We start from the raw sequence: 18299 nt of genomic DNA, 5'->3' as shown, positions 1-18299 counted from the left end.
TGCCAGACGCAGCAGAGGAAGAATGTCCTAAGCGGCCTTCCGTCCGAGAAAAACAGAAAATACCGGACATGTATTTTATTTTTTTTAACCGAAGCCACAAATACTGGATTGTCCAGGCCAATTCGGGACACCTGGCACCTCACCCCCGAGTCCTAAGCTCAGCGCTGTGAATCGAAGAGCGGCAGGTCGTTGGCAAAGCTGTAAACCTCCTTCCAACAGGCTTGACCCCCTCCTGCTCCCCAGCCCAAATCCAAGTTGGAGAAATAAATCCAGTCCAGTTCAAACGCCCTCCACCCGCTGCAGGCCAGCTCCTCAGCTGGCACAAATCGACGTCAACCCATCCCACGGAGGGGGAGGGAGGGTTACGCCAGCTGACAAACAGGACGGACGTGCGCGGGGTGTACACCTGGAAGGCATAAGAGGATCGATCTCCCCATCCAATCCATTGCCTCGTGGCAGCGCCTAGCACAGTTTCCTACAATCTGCTAGGCCAGGGCACCATCTCAGCTCAATTCTGCAGCCTCAGCTCCAAAGCTGACAGTCCACTTGGTGTAGCAAAGTCTGCACAAGGCACCAGCCTCTCTGCACAGGGTGAACACCGGCTCCCGCTAACAGCTCGCAGGCTGCGTGTGTTAGCCACCGACTCTAACCCCACCAAGACCCTACCTCCCCTTCTCGAGTCTTAGCCTAGAAACCGGCAACTTTTATAGCAAGAAATTTTTTTTTCCCTTCTCTTTTGGTTTGAAACCATTTTTTTAAAACTCCAAGTTCTTAAGGAGCAGCTTGTTACAATCACTGTTTGCTGGCTTCCAGTGGGTCTCATATACAAGAAAAGACGGTTACGTTGTAATATTTTTAATATATATTTTATTTTTTAACGTCCCCCAAAAGTGCATTTTTTATTATTTTTTTCTTGTCTCCCACACTTTATAAAGAACTACCAAAGTTACAATCTATGGAATGTCTTTTCTGTGCTTTTCTCGCCTCGCTCAGTAACCAGATACCACACAAAGTAGTTTACACATAAAACTGATGAAACTTGCGAGTGCTTTATATATAGAATTCATTTGTTTGTTTGTTTATATATAAAGACGCAGGAAACGTGGCCCCATCGCTAATATTCTCTTTCATCCTCCTGGCATCATATCAGATGATTTTTGAGGAGGGGATGGGAGAGTTTAAAATCTACCCACCTCAGATTAAAGTTGAATTTCTGTTTGTGTGTGTATATATATATATATATTTTTAGAAAACATAACTTCAATACAGCATCTCATTACATGGCCCAGGCAGTACAAATGCGACCCCCGGAGGTTTCTACCTAGGAGGCTAAATCGGCTACCTGCTCATTAAAAAGTGTTCCTCTTTATTTAAATAAAAACTTTCATAATAAATTGAAAATATAAATATATATATATATTTTTAAATAGTCGAATGGGCCATTCTGAATGCTCATCACACCGGCGTTTCGGGAGAGACAGACACAGCTTTTGGTTTGCTACCCTGACCCATGGGCTGCAGGTGTTGAGAGGAGTGATTTTAAGCATCTCAACTGGTCTGGGTTGCTGTAGGGACTTACACAGGCTGGTCAATTTCTAGGGGCTATTGGGGGTCACTCAATCTCCGACTTGCCACAGGCCGGAGCATCTCTGCCACCGACTCCTGCGTCCAGCGGACTGAAGGAGGGGGTCATCTTATCTCCGGGTTGAAAGTGATGGAGAATCCACTCCCCCCACTGCTCAGAAACCTCCATCCCCCCTCCACCCCATCCCCGCTACACTCCACAGCTGACCTCTCCCTCTGGGTTGTCAATCGGACATCACGTGGAGGAGGGTGAGAAAAGTCCCAGGCAGCGCTAAACATCAGATGCTAAAGGAGCCCTTTGTGTGCAGAGATTCCCTTCCCCCCCCCCCCCAGGACACGAGGGAAATGGCCAGGGACACCTGCTCCCCCCTCCTGGCCCCTCCCTGCATCACAACAGGACTGGATTCTCCTCGGGACAGCCGCTCGCTCGCACATGCAACAGAACCGCTTCCCGCGGAGTCCAAAGGGTCCCCTTAGTGCAAAGAAGAAACCTCCTGCCCTTCGAGATGCTGCCTCCCCCTCTTCTTGTTTAAGGCTTGGGGGGAAGTAGAGTCTCTGGGCCTCCATCAGACCCCTTCCCCTTTCCCGTGCAGGAGGGGACTTGAGGCCGGGGTTAAGAAGCCGGCAGCATCCTTGGCTACCCTCCCTTCGGGGCAGGGGGACATGGGAGGCTCGCTCCTACATCAACTCCTCTCCCCACCCTTCAGATCTGGGGGGGGGGGGGCAGCCCTCCGCCCACCAATGCTCTCCCTGGGCTTGCGACCTCCGCAAGCGAAGGGTTCGACTCCTGCCGGGGGCCAGTGGAAGAGTTTAAGCAAGAGCCTGCAGCGTCTTTAACGAGAGTCCAGAGAAGTGGGGGAAGGGCCCCCCCAAAAAATGACACAGACATATGCCGCATGGAAAATACACCCCACGCTCACAGCAGGCAGCTCCCGCAGCTCTAGGGATCTCCCCCCCCCCCTTCCAGGAAGTCCCCCACACTGAAGGACCAATCCCAGTCTGATGGGGAGAGATCAAAGGGGTCCCCTCTCTCAGCCCCGCCTTGCAGTGAGGGTGGAGTGTACTTTGGTATGTACTGACAAAGTCTCTGGAACTCACAGTTCTGATCACATCACCCTTAGGCCTGGATTCAACCAGGGCCTTTTACAAACACAGCTGGGCCTGCCCCTCTCCCGCCTTCCTTAACCCTTCCACATCCAGGGGTTACATTCACTGGTTTCACATGGGGGACGGGGGGAGGAAGAAGGGAACGGTAGGGAGGCGAGAACAGCTTAAAACGACAACCGCCCATCAGCCTCGCCAAAGGCCAGGCGCTCCCTCCTAGCACAGAGCCATGGCCTCGGAGTCTGTGTGTGGCTGGGTAGGTTTCCTTCTAGACTGGGGGGAGGGCGTCAGATGCTCTGGACAATCTGTGTTCCCCTCCCACAACGCTGGGGGGGGGGGAATGGGACCACACAGACGTTTGTCTTTAGTGTCAACCCCCCCAGGCCTGCGGCAGCGAGGCTGCTGGCTTCGGAGGGCGCGATCCCTGGCAGACGCCGGAGCAGGAGCACAGTCGGCTCGCTGGCTGTGCAGTTCCAATGCTCACTTGGCCCCAAAAGCATGAGGGATCTTGGACAGCCCTGGTGAAACTTCCACTCCCGATCCGCAGGGGGATAAAACCCCATCTCGGGACAGCCCAGGCGCCCCCTCCCGCCACCCCCCCAGTCTAGGACAAACCACCAGCTGGGCCACACCCCCACACACAGTTATATCACCACTGAAATAACATGTTTCCTTCTAGACCAAGCAATTAAGAGGCCAAACGACAGCCCGCCGTGTGGTCTGGTTTGTAGGAGTTAGGGGTTGTGGGGTTTGTTTGTTTGTTTTCCTGAAATGTTATAATTCAGCAGTATCTTTGGCAACACTTTATCACAACCTGAATTTCAAAAGAACAATAATCTTAACAATACAAATCAATGCTTATATACAGTATATGATTGGGGAGTTGTTGCATGCACTAGTCTTTCATCGTCGGTTGTTACATAGAGTAAGACAGGTAAGAAAGTTAAGGCAGAAGGTACTTGGAGGCCGGAGCCTCCCTACACAGAGAAGGGAGGAGATCGGTCGGTTGGGTTTTAGTGCAAACTGATCAAGGCTTGTGCTAAAGTGTTGCCGGCACTGACGCATCGACCCAGCGCCACTCAAAGCTCAGGCGGCGGCTCCCCCGGTCTCTAATCAAGGGAAAAGCATCTCATATCACAAACAAGGTGCGGTATCTCTGTTCAGAAGCCATTGCTCACCAGCCTCCAAACCCACCTCTGCCACAGGACTCGCTGCCAAACACAGGGAGTGGGGAGAGGATCCCGGTGGGCGCAGAGGGCAGCTGTGACAGCCGACCTTGGGTGGATGCTGCCCTCTGATCCTCCGAGGCCGGAAGGCTACCCCCCACAGGGTAGCTGAGATGGATCCCAACCCGCACGCCCCATCCCCACGGGTAACTGAGCGGGGAGGTTCCAGCGCCCCAGGGATCCTTTCACAAAGTGCGGAATTGTTCCGGTTTGCATGGGGGCCTTGCGTCTGGAAGGTGGATCTGGGATATCCACTCCGGCCCCAGCTCTGCGGGGCCCATCACCCAGGGGGGACGTGCCGTGAACAACACCCTCATCCCCGCTCGCCAGTTCTCAGTGGCAGAGAGCAACTCCAAAGCGGAGCTGCAAACGGGCAGGGCAGGCTGGGATTGTCCAGAGGAGACTGCTCTCCTTTCTCCCACGAAATCTAGGGGTTTGACTCCCCTTCTCCAACAAGAATCCTGAGACTTTTTTTTTTTGCTGTCCGTTTTGGAGGGTGGGGGGGGGTTCTTTTCCCTCCCCCCCAATGGCAGAAGGAGGTTTGGAGAGACACACAAGCCATAAAAGGTGGCAGGAGCAGAAAAGGGGGAACACAAACGAGAAGAGAGATACCACAACTTTTGATTACAATAAAGAACCTCAAGTAACTGTCTATTTACAAGTCCACACTAGTTTTTGCATATGCAATAGGTAGCCAGTGCTAAGCCAAGGTTCATCCCTGGGAAAGGTGGTTTGCCACATCCAGCTAGTGCCCAGGTCATGGGCTACCCGACCCTGCTCTCTTTGGGATGGGAAGGTGGAGGCCAAGATCGATGCGTTTTACAGCACGGAGGAAGGACGCACCATCTGCCCTGTTGCCCACCCAGCACCTGACGCTACGGAGAAGCTGGGATTGGATTTGGGGCAGCAAGTTACTTTCAGCCCCGCCCCAGTGGGCTGCAGCATGGGACTGCTACAGTCCCTGCTTTGGCTGTGCATCGTCGCTGCAGTTTTCATAGGCAGGCGCCCGCTTCGTAAAATACACCTCAACTGGCACGGGTTCGGAGGAGTCAAAGGTGAAGAGACCTCCTGGGTGGTCAGTTCCAGCTGGGTGGGCGGGGCACTTTCTCGCAACGGTTTCGCTCCTCCGCACTGCTCATCTGAGCCCCGGCCTCGCCCGCCGCACGCGGGAACTAGAGCCGGAAAGCAAAGGCCCCAGCACCAAGTTTTCCTTTGCTCCTGGAGCAAGCCTGCATTTCGGCTCTGGCTTGCTTACAGCTGGGCAAACGCCCTGTGGGAAACTCTGATTCAGGAGGGCCAAGGTGTTTCCCCTTTTTGGTCTCTTCGCCTTTGAAAACGAAAAAGCAGCAAGGGGGGGGGGGGGGAATTATTTTTCACACTTTCTCTGAATTTAATTTGTACGGTGGGTTTTCTTCTCCACCCCTCTGCAGCGCCTGATTCCGGACTAGGCACTGGACTCATGGCAGAGGGTGAGGGGGGAGCAGGATCAGCAAGCCACGAGTCTCTCCCTCGAACTACGTCTAGCGCTGTGCAGTGGGGTGGCAGACGGCAGAGCCGGGAACCACCGGGTTCACGTTGAAGATGGAGTTTGCTTTTTGCTTTCAGTCGCTTTTCCGAGTCTGGCTGAGTAACCCTTGGAGAAGAAATTAACGAGGGAGCGTGGAGAAGCTGCCCCCGTCTCACGGTGCTTTTCCCCTGACAAAACGATATCACCTAGCAGCTCAGATGCTTTCTTTCCTCCTTGCTACACAAGCTAAGATGCTCCCGGGAGGGGAGAAGAGGGCAGGGACACATGGGGTAAGGTGGGAGAGACGTCTGGGCTAGCACTGGCTATAAGACATTTAAGAAACAAACAAACAAATAAAAAAAAAAAAAAGGAAAATAGAAGGAAAAAATACAAAAACAAAAACACCCATGATTCCTGTCTAATATTCAAGCTTCCATTTTGTGAAGTAAAATCACTTCTGAGGGGTTTGTTTTCAGGCCATGTCACAGAACCTAATTAGCAACCTTCCTCTCATTCGGTATCTTTTTGTTTTATTATTCCATGAAATAGATGTTGGATTCTGCCTAGGTCGGGGTGGTTTTTTTTAATATATATATATATATACACTTTTTTTCTTACAAAAATAAATTTAGGAATTTTCTTAATAATAATAATTTCTTTCTGTAGAAGTTGGTTTTTTTTTAACTTGTAAACATGTTTCTCTTTTGCTTTTTTAAATTAAGATAAAGTGATCTCAAAGTACCCGTTCCATCGCAAAGTGCTAAGACTTCTTTGTGGTTTTTTTGTGGTTTTTTATAATAATTTTTTTATATTTTTATTGCTTTTTCTGCATTAAATAAACATCCATCTCTTTTCTATCCCCTCCCCATATATCCCCACCCCCCCAATCCCATACACTCCCCTCTCACTCCAGCTCCAGTTTACATTCGGCCAAACCTGCTCTCACTTTAAAATTAAAAAAAAAAAAAATCTAAAAAGTGCTTTCAAAATAAAAGGACTAAAATCTCTTTTCATTTTGAACTGTGCATTTAAAAAACAGGAGACTGGCTGAAAGGTGCCCTTTCTAGACTCTGCTAAGTTGGAGGAGCTATGTAGCAGATACCAATATTTATTTTATAGCCATATGCAGGACTGTCTACATAGCTGGGGACGAGGAATTCACTGAGACTGACCCAGGTAAGATGTTTCAGATCACAGGGCTGGGACTGGCTAGCAAAAACCAACAATCTGCAGCATTAAGACTTCCTCCTGGAGTTCTAAACCTCTTTTAGCGAACCTGGAAGAGTTCCAGGGGTACACTTCCTCTAGTGGGGGTGCAGGTATACTGGCAGAAAGGTGCAAATACCAGTATTGCATGTTTCCCTGCTCATATGTTTATCCTAGTTACAGCTGAAGCAGACACAGCATCGATATAACAGTTTCAAACGTCACAGCCCCCTGCCCAAAACAGTGATACCGGTGCAAACCCCGTGCGGGCACCAGACCGAAGGTCTATGCCTCTTGGGCACCAGAATTTACCAGCCACTTTCAGGGTCTTTTTCTGCTAGCCAAGGCCTCGGTGCAACCGAGAATCAGTCCCTGATCCACCTGGTTTCAAGGCGTCAGCGGCTCATTCTGTGCCAGGTTAGCCTGCGAGCCTGACCGTCTCACACGAAGGTTGCGCCCGCACCTTTCCGGGTACTGAAATTGGGCGCAGGGTGAAGCGGAGGGCGTTCGACTAGCAAGCACAGCAAAGAAAGGATGGGAGGACTGGCAGTGCGGTCAGCCCCAGCGCCCGTCCGCTCCACCCCGTCACGCTTTCATCACCGTGGATCTAACGCACCCCCGGGCCAGTCTTTCAGCGCCCCCGACTCACACAACCCGATCAGGCTTTGCCTCTGCAAGGCAGCTGATACATCAGTGCCCATCCGACGGATCCTAGAAGCGGGTGCGCTTGATGTCCCCCGCAAGAGAAATTCCAAAGGCCAACTCCAAAGCAGAAGCAGCCCCGCCATGCTTTGATTTCTACCCCAAGAGTTTCCATCTCCAGAAAAGCTCCCTGAATCTTTACGGGAGGCCTGAAACAACCCATCCCCCCCCCCTTTGTTTTAGCTGTTTTTAGGGTGCTCCCATCCGATTTCTACTCTGCTCCAAGAGATTCCTTTAATAGAACCATCTAATCAAGCAAGTGCTTTGAGACCTGGGGATGAAAGGTGCTAATCCAGGTGCTAAGACTCCCAGTTACTGATCATGAACCCCCTGCACCCCAAACATAGAGAACAATCCTGCCGCATCCCCAAGGTACCAGCTGGACAGGAGCAGGGGGTATTGGAGACTCTGACCAAACAGGGAGGACTGAATAAGTGCTGCATCTTGCAGGTTAGGATGTCGGATGCAATCAGCTGACCTAGCAAAATCTTTCTGCTCCGCTCCCGTTGGGTACAGCTTGCCTAGCACAGCCCCCTCGGCGATACGCCATGAAAATGTAGAACTAGCCCCTTCCTGGATCAACGGTTGCCTGGAATCGCTCAGATTCCTGCCTGACTCAAAGTACTAGGGAGAGGAGTTTGGGAGCCACAGGGCAGCTGATAAATCGGGGCCGGTGAAGCTACATGCTCCAGCCAGCTTTCCTGGAAATGCAGCCACCTCTGCTGGGCGGACAACACGCTGCCCAGTGCGTGGGTGAAGGGGCATTTTGGCCGAGGGCTCTGCTAACATCCTCAGGACCAGGGCCACCACGTGGTCCGCACAGAGCAGAGAGGGGCGCCATCTCGGCCTGAGCGAGCCTCACCTAGTCACCCCTACCTGGCCCAGTTTGCCGGCATGGAAAGAGCAGGCACCTCACCCGCAACATGCCCCCCCTAGAGCTCAGAGCACTTCCCACACCTCGCACAAAAGTGCACCAGCCTCATATTACAGCTGAGGAAGCCGAGCCCTGGAGCGGGAACACGACTGGGCCCCGTCACCCAGCCATTCTGCGGCAAAGCCGGGCCTCAGCGCAGGAGCCCGGCCCCGCAATCGGGCACAACGTGCTCGGCTCAACCCGCCGAGGAAAGCCACGTTTCATCCGGCTTCTAGGCCTTTCCAGCCCGCCGCCCAGAGCAGCCGGGAAAAATCCTGTTTCCCTACCCACACAGCCCTAAAAACAAACACGTAAAATAGCATCGGTTTTCCCCACCTCGTCGTCATTATAAAGATCGTGCCCCGGGGCTGGCTCCCAGGTGATTTCGCCACCGCGAAGCCAGCTTTGCTCAGCACCAGGCCAGCCAGGAAGTGACCTCCCTAGGACAGAATCAACTTTCCAAGGGAGGCGAGAACGTTGCACCCGTTTTTACCCATCCAATCAGATGGAGGCACAAAATGTAGCGACTGCCTAAGAACTTATTCGGCTCTTGGAATTTTTCTGTTGGGGTTTTTTTTTTTTAAACCAGATGCTTTTCTGACAGTTTTTAAAGTGTGTCTGGACACAACATAAAGCTTTGGATTTGCATGGATGCTTCTTTCCATGGTAGAGATCAACCTTTCGACCCTCCCAAACCTCACACTGCCTAAATCTCTGCCTTCCAGCCAAAGATCCTTAGCTTTGGGAGGTATCCGCATACAATTGATTATGGTGGGAAGATTGGAAACATTATATATATATATATTTATATAGAGAGATCTTTTAAAAAGGGGGAGAAATATTTTAAAGAGAAATTGGAGGAAAGTACTAACTAGATTTTGTGACACTTTTTTTTTTTTTTTTTTGGTTTAGGAGAGTCCTTGTGTGTTACCCTCTGACGACCCCCCCGCTACATTCAATCTTCCTGACGCTTCATTGTTAGAACTATCTTCAAAGTGCTCCTCGTCTTCCTCCTCCTCCTCGCCATTTTTCCGCCTGGTGTCCTCCTGTGATTCTTGTCTCTCGCCACCGGCTTCCACGCTTCCGTCTTCGGGGTTCCCTGCAGGGGCGGGCACGCCACTCGCCTCCCTGACCCGGGGCTTGCGCCCCCTTCTGGATGGGATGCCGTTGCAACCATCTTTTTTAAGGTGCCTGTGCAAGTGGTCGGATCGGACGAAAGTCTTGAAACAGCTGTCGCACTGGTAAGGCCGCAAGCCAGTGTGCACGCGCATGTGGTTCTTCAAGTCGTAGTTGTGAGCAAAAGCAGCCCCGCATTGCTGGCACAGGTAAGGCTTTTCACCTGTGTGCTTCCGCATGTGGACTTTCAGCTTGTCCTGCCTGCACGGGAGGGAGAGAGGCGACAGAGTCAGGAAGGGGGCGGGAGGTTCGGCACCTCGGGGCAGCACCACGTTTCCGACGCTACGCGGGAACTGGGGTGAAGTGGGCGGAGCTTTCAACCTTCCCCCGCCACAGGGCAGCCGGGGGAGGAGCCTTCACGCCCACGCCCAGATTATGTGGTGACTGGAGCCCCTCAGGAAGCCGCACGGCGGCTCTCCCGCACCTGTGGTGATGGGGGAGGGCATGGAGTCTTCACCCTCACCACACACCTACCCTCCCACACCAGTCACATACAGACGGGGGGGGGCCTCAGAGGCAGCTTCACTTCCACCCCGCCACATGACGACTCTCCCACACCTGACACGTGGCAACCGGGGTATGGGAGGGGGAAACCTTTCGGCCTCATCCTGCCACGCGCTGACCCTCCCACCTCCTCCCACGGCAACTGGGGAGCCCTGTCCCGTCAGCACCCCGCTCCCTCAGGGCTGGCTGTGCGAAGGCCTGGGAGCCTTCCCCGAGGGTGCCGCTGCCCAGGGTGATGCGAGCGGGTGGATGAACGCCCAGGTCCCCCAAGTCCCCACCAGAGTTAGCCTCCTGTGAGCCGTGTGGCGGCAACGTTTCTGTAGCAAGGCCGTGGAGCTCTGCCCAGGGGAGGCCCTGCTTCTGAGGCACAGGGTGAAAGGAATCACGCCCAGCTTTGGAACACCGGCGCCGTGCATGGATCCAAGCAGCCCAAAGCGCGCGTCAGCTCCTGAGGGCAAACTCCGGCTGCTTGAAAGGCTGGTGCAAGAACCTACACGATGGGAAAGCCACCTGCCCCCAGGAAACATCCTCCCAACCCCCCTTGGCTGGGGTCTGGCAGGAGTTCGATCCCTTCCAAAGCTTTTCATACGTCATCGCGCCCGCGGTCTCCGTTCTCCGAGCAAGCGCGAGAGAGTCGGAGATGGGGGCTCCGCTCAGCAGCACAGACTTTCACTCAAGTCACTGGAGCAGCCTGCTCAGACTGGGGAAAGCACAGGCTTTGCTGCCGCGTGGTACAGCACCTCGCAGGATGGGGCCTTAGCCCACAGCGGTTCCCAACCCGGTACCGGAAGGGGTCTGCAGAAAGTTGAAAAGTAAGGATCGGGCCCGCCCCAGGACTGGGACTTTCCGCCCGGCGAGTCTCGCCCGGGGCTCACCGGTTGCGACTGGCTGCACAGCTGCTGCCCTCAGGTCGGGATCTCGATACCCCAGGAGACACCATCCGTCCTCCTGCCACCAGCTGCACTGCTGTTTATGCTCCAGCCCTCTCCCCACCCCGCAGTGGGCCCAATCCTTGCTTTTCCTTTGCTTTTTTTTCCTCCCCCAGGGCTCTGACCCTGGCCAAGGAGCCACCTTTGGTCACGACAGCCCCCTCGCCGTGTCCTCCGTGGATGGGCAGGGGAGGAGGGGGCGGGAGCGGAGAAGCAGCACGGGCCACGGGACGTGCTGGCCGCCACTTCCCGCCGCTCCCCCTTGGCGGGGTCCCTAAAATTTGACCGGATGGACTAGGCTGTGAACCTCTGCCCTCGCACATTGGCCAGGATGAATAAAGAGAATTATAAACGGTGAAAATTCCACCGGGGCCAACCGCGAGCCAGAGCGACCTCAGAGGTTTGCCGACCATTTGTCAGAGGGGCTGGGGTGCTTGTAGTGAATCAACAGCTGCCTTTCCCCACAGGGGAGGGAATCTAGCCAGGCTTGGAAAAAGTTTGCAATGGGGTAAGTGCTCATTCTGGTTACAGAACCGCTGCCCCGCAGTGGAAACCCGCAATGGCCTCATCAGTTGAAAAATTATTTTTTTTATTAAACACCAAACGGGAATAGGATTTTTTGAAACGGTTTCCCTTCGTTTTAGGATTCCCCTCATCCCCCATGTTCCTCCCGGGCCTAGCCTCGAACCCGGAGCGCGAAACTGACTAGAAACCAACAGCAGCCTGACTAGCTCTGTGCAATGCGCCAAGCTGACAGAGGCTCAGAAGGGAAACAAGCAGCGTTAACGGGGATGAGCAAACTAGATCATTGCAAGATGCCAGTTTTGTTAAGGGGGGGTTCCCAGAGAGGCAGGCAGTGGCGTGTTGGGCTGCCACGCAGGGAGGCAGGATTGTACCCCGTCTCTCACTCGGTCGAGAGGGCCCGGAATAATTCTATCCCTGACCCGTTAGCAGCTGCCACCATATGGACCAGGGGTGGGCAAAAGAGCCTCCGCGGGCCATATCCAGCCTGCCAAGTGGGGGCTGATACAGCCCGGAGAGGCCCTGCCCCTCCACTGGCCTCAGGCCAATCAGAGTCTGGGGGCGGGGAGAGCATGTGAAATTTCCTCCGCCCTGCCAGTAGGAGAATCCTCATGGTCCCCTGCCCTCAAGCCCTGATTGGCCGGGGGGGCAGAAGGGGGAGTGTGCAAAGTCTCCTTCCACCACCAGGGGCATGTGCACCTAGGGCAAACCTCTGGCGAGGGGCAAAAACTTCACCGGCTCCCCTACCGCCAGACCAATCATAGTCTGTGAATAGGGACGCATCCTGGCTCCGCCCCTTCCGTCTGAGGCTCCGCCCCTTCTGGGGCAGCCCAGGGCCACTTGAAAAATTTCTGAAGTGGCCCCTGGTAAAAAATTATTGCCCCCCCCCCCCCCCCCCCCCCCGTATGGACGATTTATTATTATTAATTATCACTGTTGCCCAGACGAGCTCTAACCCGGACAATGTCTCTTTAACGAAGGGCGGGGGGGAGCTATCGGAGGAGGGCCCGGGAAGCACATGGTGGCTTGGCACCCAGAGGGGGTCGTGGGAAGCCCTTGTTGCCCGTGGCATCACTCAGGAGGTCCGAAGCAAGGCAGCAGAACGCAACCCCCCTCCACTGCAGAGGAGACACAGGAGATCCCGGGCTGGCTGGACAAGGCCCCCCCCCCGGGCTCCCCCTCAGCAGGACCCCAAAGGCCTCGTGCTGAGCAGTCAAAGAGCTGACACAGGCCAACAGGCACGAGTCGAGCGAGGAGCGGGACAATGTCCGGATTTGTGTCTGGAACCCAACAAAGGGTCCCGCTGCGCTGGCGTTCGCCTGACTCGGCGTTTCTGAGGTCAGCAAAGTGGCATCGTAAACAAGGGGACTGACCGTGGGGCTGGGGGGTGGGGCACACAAGGGCATCCCTGCTCAGGGGGCGGAGGGGCAAGCGAGAGACGGCAGGAGGCAGCCCAGGCTGTAACCGTCCTGCTTTGGCCACACACGGGCTGGGTGTGGAAAACCGGGATTTCAGGCTGGAAACGCGGCCTGAGCCTGTTATGAAACAGCCTTGTTTATAAGCGCAGGCAGCGTTTCCATCCCATTCGCTGTGTCAACGACAAAACAGCCCCTCCCGCCAGCCCGGAGGGAGCCAGTGGCAGACTGGAGGCCGATGTCGAGAGATACAGTCGCCCGGGAGGGACAGAGCACTGCGCACAGACCCCTGCTCTGGACTGCTGCCAGCAAAGGCCGGCTGTGCTCCCCCTGAGCACCGGCCCCGCATGCTCGGGAGCCAGCCGGCAGGGCGGGTCGGCTCGCAGGGCAGTGGTCTGAGGAGACAGCCGTCCTGCGGCTTCGGAGCAGGCCCAGGAGGCAGGCTGGCTCACAGGTCCAGCGCGCCCCCCACAGGTGGCTTCTCCTGCCTTCACGGTCTCCTGGTGAGCAGCCACTCGCCTGCCATTCAGGGCCGACACCCGGCTCGTTCCACGCTGCAGCTGGCCTGGGGGTTGCAGGAGCATCCTCCCCCAGCAAGCTAGTGTGTCCCCCAGCTGCTGAACCCCCGGCCTTGCCCTCCTGCTGGAGATTTCTGCCCGTGCGGGGCGCCACACCACACCACACGTGGGCGCTGCTTCCGCACCAGCAGCCTGGGGCGGAGGGGGGGGGGGGTTGCGGGAGAAGGGCAGGAGGAAGTGACATGGCCCAGCCACAAAGACACCCTTCGGTGCGCACCCAACGGCTGCAGCTTTCCGTGGGCCTCGGCAGGAGCTCAGCACCAGCTTCCCTGGAAGTCGTGGGCACTGCGGAGCGTCTCGGGCACGTGGCGAGCTGGCTGCGATGCATCTCGCCTTGCCCACTTACAGCTCTCACCGCGAGACCGCCGCTCCACCTGGAGCAGCCATTTCTGAGTTGCACCAGCAGGGGGCAGCTCAGAATCAGGCCCATTCGCTCGGCGTGGCCAGGTCTTCCCCCCCCCCGGGGACCGCCTCTGGAAGCGAGGCCGGCCGGGTGCTCTCGAGTCGGGACTATTCACGCACGCAGAAGGCTTGGGCTGGACTGTTTGGCTTCTTTGTCAGCCCACACGAGCCCTTGGCACAGGGCGGCGAGATCGGGGCGGAAGCCCTGCCTGCTGCAGCCATCAGACGTGGAGACAGAGAAGAGGAGGCCTCTCTGTAACACGTGGACTAAAGCAGAGCCGAGGGACTCGAACAATACCCCCTTTCTTTGGCCCTCCCCGGCAGAGGGAAGCACAGACGGGACCTGATTAGGCGCGGGGACGAAACAACCATGCCCTTGGGGAACCACACAGAGTTGTGGGGTTGGTTTGTTGTTTTAAATAGGAGGAAACGGTGGGAGGAGCAAGAAACAGTCCCCACCCCTTTCTCACCGTTCCAGCCTCACCGGATGCATGCAGCAGCAGCTCTGCTCAGGGTGCTGTGTAGCAAGAGAGGCAAAGAACAGGCCAAATTCTGCCTCCAATTCTACGGGCTTCGGATGTTTCGGTCTCAAGATGGGGCCTTATCTAAAGGGACATCTACACTGACCAGCCCACCGGTCAAAGAAATGATGAAATAATACAGGCGGGGAAACTGCTGAAGTCCCTGAGATTATGTCTACACTGCGCCGCTATTTTGGGATAGCGAAATAGCTACCCGGCATCCAAGGAACGCGCCCGTTATTTCGAAATATTTTCAAAATAACGGGCTCACTAGTTCACCATCCTGGTGAACCTCTTTGCACGAGGGTTAAGGGAAACAACGCTTTACTTGGAAATTTGGCACCGGGCAGTCGCGCCACGTTTCGAAACAGCCTATTTCGAAATAAAATCCAAATGACACCCACAATTTGCATCGCGCAAACGGCGTCTCTTATTTGGAGTTTAGGATGCAGGGTAGACGCTGGGGCTGCAACAGTGCAGTCCATGAACTGATCGGTTAATGCTATGGACTACACGCATCCTGCCCGCCCCTTGCCAGTACACCTTTTAGCAGGCTGGCCAGCAGCCCGGCTCAGTCCTGGCTTGCCCCGCTGTGGATCTGCATTTCGCATGTATTAGGAGCCAGGTAGGCGGATAGCCAGGTCCAGGAGCTCAGATCACTCCCCCCCCCGGAGAGGGGCTGCCCGGGGACTATAGAAAAGTCGACTAACTGATAATAATTCATGAGGTTAATCGACTATTCAATAACATCCCTTGTAGACACACCCTAAGGGGCCCATCTCTCAGTGCTCCCCTTGACAAGACCTGGGCATAGCCAAGATTTCCACCAATAACAGAGATTCGGGGAAAATAAGAAGGGCCCCCAATTTCCAGAGGGGTGGCTAGCGCAGCACTTTCTAAGTCAGGGCGTCTCCAACCAAGCACCTCAAAAAAATTACGTGCTAGGAAATTACACCACTAGGAAATGACTCGGTGCTGGCCAGGGGGATTGCATAAGGCTGATCCGCCCCCCGCCCGTCCCCGCCCCGCGCAGCTCCCATCCTCTGCCCCTCACCTGGTGAATCGGACTTTGCAGATGTTGCACTCGTAGGGTTTCTCGCCCGTGTGGGTGCGGATGTGACGGGGCAGCTTGCCGGCCCCTTGGATCACCTTGTCACAGATGGGGCACTTCTGGAATGCTTTTGCCCTGATCTTCTTCTCCACCTTCTGGGACCAGGACGGATACACGTCGCCCTCGTGAGAGCTGCTGAAGTATTTCAAGTAATAATCCATCACCCCGTCGTCGTCCTTCTGGTCCTCCTCGCCCAGCTGCTGCCTTCCCACCGAGCTGATCATCTGCTGCAGCAGGGCGCTGGCGGCCAGGCCGTCCACTTCTCGGGACTCCGCCTCCTCGGCCTCCGCTCCCCCAGGAACGAAGCTGGGAGAGTTGCTGGCTTCCTGCTGGTCCAGGTGACCCCCCGGCGTTGCCTCCTCTTCGCCTTGCGCTGCCAGGCTGTGTCCGCTGTAATGTCCATTCTGGGAAGGTGGGAATAAGGCTCCCGCGGGCTCCTCTTCCTCTCGGTCCAGCCACATGGCATGGTTGCTGTCGGGGTCCCCGTCGTTCGCCTTTGGTCTTTCGCTTGTGGGGGCTTGCGAGTAGAAGTCCATGCCATTGCAGTCCGGCTCCTCCTCATCCTCTTGGCCTGGGAAGTTCAGTCGCTGAAGGTCTCTCAAGTCTTGGTTGGTCCACGGAAAGTTGCCTTGGTGGCCGTTGATAGGGTTGCTCTGGAAGAACTCCAGGTACTCTTTTGCTCTGAGATGGTTCCTTTGATCAATTTGATCTACTAAATCCATCTGGTCATTTTTGGCCAGAATCTTCCTGTCCAGGAGATCCGTGCACACCTCCGTCACCGCCTGGATCTCCAGCAGCTTGGCGGCGTTGAGGATCTCGTTGACGTTCGAAGTGCTTACGGTAAGGGTCGCGGTGTAAGCGAACTCCAGCAGCGCCGCCAGGGCCTCCGCGCTCACAAAGTCTATCTCGTATACATTTTGCTGGTCCACCACTAACCCTGAGGTGAAGAGCTTCTTGAAGTACTGGCTGCAGGCCGCCAGGACAGAGCGGTGGGTGGGGAACTCCTGCCCTTCCACCAAGATCACCACGTCGCACAGCAGCCCGTTGTTCCGCTGCTCGTTCAGGCTGCTCAGGATGTCGCTGCTATGGTCGGGGAACGGGATCCCGATGGGGCCGTCCACGCCGCCGGCCATTTTCAACACCAAGGGCTGGGGAGAGACGAGAAAAAGCACCATCAGCTCCTGAGCCCTTCCTCGCGAAAAGGCAGTCGACGCGTATAAAGACTCTCCTACACGGGACTGACTTCTGGTCTCTTGGCCTTTACATCAGGCAATCTACGTGCCCCACACCCTGCGCCCCCACATCAGCCCGCACTGAGCACTTCTATGGTCACAGCCCTCTTTGTTCTCCGGCCGGTGATGGAGCCACCCTCAGAGAAACCCCCTGCTCGGTCGCCCACAGCCTGAGAAGCACTTGGAAAACAGACAGAGCCAAGTCCACAGCACAATCTGCACACGCCTTGCTGGGGAAGGAGAAGCAGTGCTAGCGAGGCCCTGGGTGCCCATGCACACCCGCCCCGCCCCGGGGGAAGGGCACCTGCGGACGCGGCACTGGAGAATGGGGGAATAACGGGACCTTCCCAAGTGGCCACCCAAGGCCCGACATAGCTGAGGTCAGAGATCCGAGGACAGCAAGGACTTCAATGCTTGTGGAATTGGGAGGGTTGCTTGTGGGAGAAAAGGGGGCAGGACTTAGGTGCCACAGACATTGTCGAGGCTGCCGGACAGACAGACCGTGGTGTTCTCGGGGCTTCCCTGGCTCCCAGCCGCCCACCACACGGCAGCCCCCCGGTGCTGGGGAGCAGCTGAGGTCTGCGCCGCAGAACCGTGGGGGCCGGTTCTCCGTAACCCAGCTGAAATAAGCGCAGTGCCCTAGTCGAGCTCCGGTAATAGCCAGACTGAATCCCCCTTGCGTCTGTAAACCCCGCTCCAGCCAGGCTCCATCTGGCCCCCGAGAGCACCTCGTGGCCAAGGCTAGAGAGAGAGGCTGGCGCCAGCCCCACTGACGGGCCAGCAACTGAGGTACGGCAGGCATCAAAGGAGTTGCCCAAGGTCACGCAGGAAGCCTTTGGCAGTGCCAGGAACTGAACCCAACCCTCCCACATCCCCAGCCCCCTGTACTACCCCCTGGCCCATCCATCCTCCCTGGGGGCCAAGGTACACTCTGTTCATCTAAGTAGCGACCCCCATTCCATAGCCAAGAGAGTGCTGGGCATAGTCCCCCCCTCTTCGTCCCTCCGTCGCCTGCATCACTGGCTGGTGAGTCTTGCCCACATGCTCAGGGTTTAGCTGATCGCCATATTTGGGGTCGGGAAGGAATTTTCCTCCAGGGTAGATTGGCAGAGGCCCTGGAGGTTTTTCGCCTTCCTCTGTAGCATGGGGCACAGATCACAGCTGGAGGATTCTCTGCATCTTGGGGTCTTCAAAGTATTTGAAGGCTTCAATATCTGAGATATAAGTGAGAGGATTATTCTGGGAGGGGTGGGTGAGATTCTGTGGCCTGCACTGTGCAGGGGGTCAGACTAGATGATCATAATGGCCCCTTCTGACCTTAAAGTCTAAGAGTCTATGAGTCTAACCAAGGGGTCCAGACAGGCACTTTCCCAGGCCCCCCCCCACGCTGCCTGTGCTCCTGCTGCGCCAGCTGGGCACCCCGGCAGCCTTTCAGAAGCTCGGCAGACTGAGTGGAGGGGACGGGAGTTGGCAGGGGGGGTTCCCCACCCATCTTAGCTCACACAGGACCCTTTAAAACCTCCGGCTATGCCCACGTCGCCCCGCCCCGTCCCCGTTCATCAGCTGCATCCCCGCGGAGCCGGAAGGTAAGAGCAGTACCACAAAGATTCAGGGAGCATTGACGGCTTGCTCGGCTCTACGCAGAGACTACCGGTCACCGGGCACGC

General features: G+C 55.9%; 1 protein-coding gene across 2 annotated transcripts in view; it reads right to left on the bottom strand.

Annotated features, from left to right (window-relative positions):
• Positions 1-850: 850 nt before the first annotated feature.
• The window catches only part of ZBTB7A (zinc finger and BTB domain containing 7A), a 37811-nt gene continuing 20362 nt past the window's right edge, over positions 851-18299 (bottom strand). Inside the window, exons 2-3 of one of the 2 annotated variants that reach the window (XM_075903010.2) lie at positions 15344-16548; positions 851-9619 (exon numbers count right to left, since the gene is read on the bottom strand). In XM_075903010.2, coding sequence (XP_075759125.2) covers positions 9151-9619; positions 15344-16533 — 1659 coding nt within the window. In that variant the 5' untranslated portion in view covers positions 16534-16548 and the 3' untranslated portion in view covers positions 851-9150. Of the gene's footprint in view, positions 9620-15343; positions 17494-18299 lie in introns of those variants that run through there. The other variant, XM_006135601.4, reaches the window with a different exon arrangement.

This window comes from Pelodiscus sinensis, chromosome 32 (genome assembly GCF_052426305.1).
Source record: "Pelodiscus sinensis isolate ZL-2025 chromosome 32, ASM5242630v1, whole genome shotgun sequence".
Taxonomy (NCBI): domain Eukaryota; kingdom Metazoa; phylum Chordata; order Testudines; family Trionychidae; genus Pelodiscus; species Pelodiscus sinensis.
This window is presented reverse-complemented; position numbering and strand designations above follow the sequence as displayed.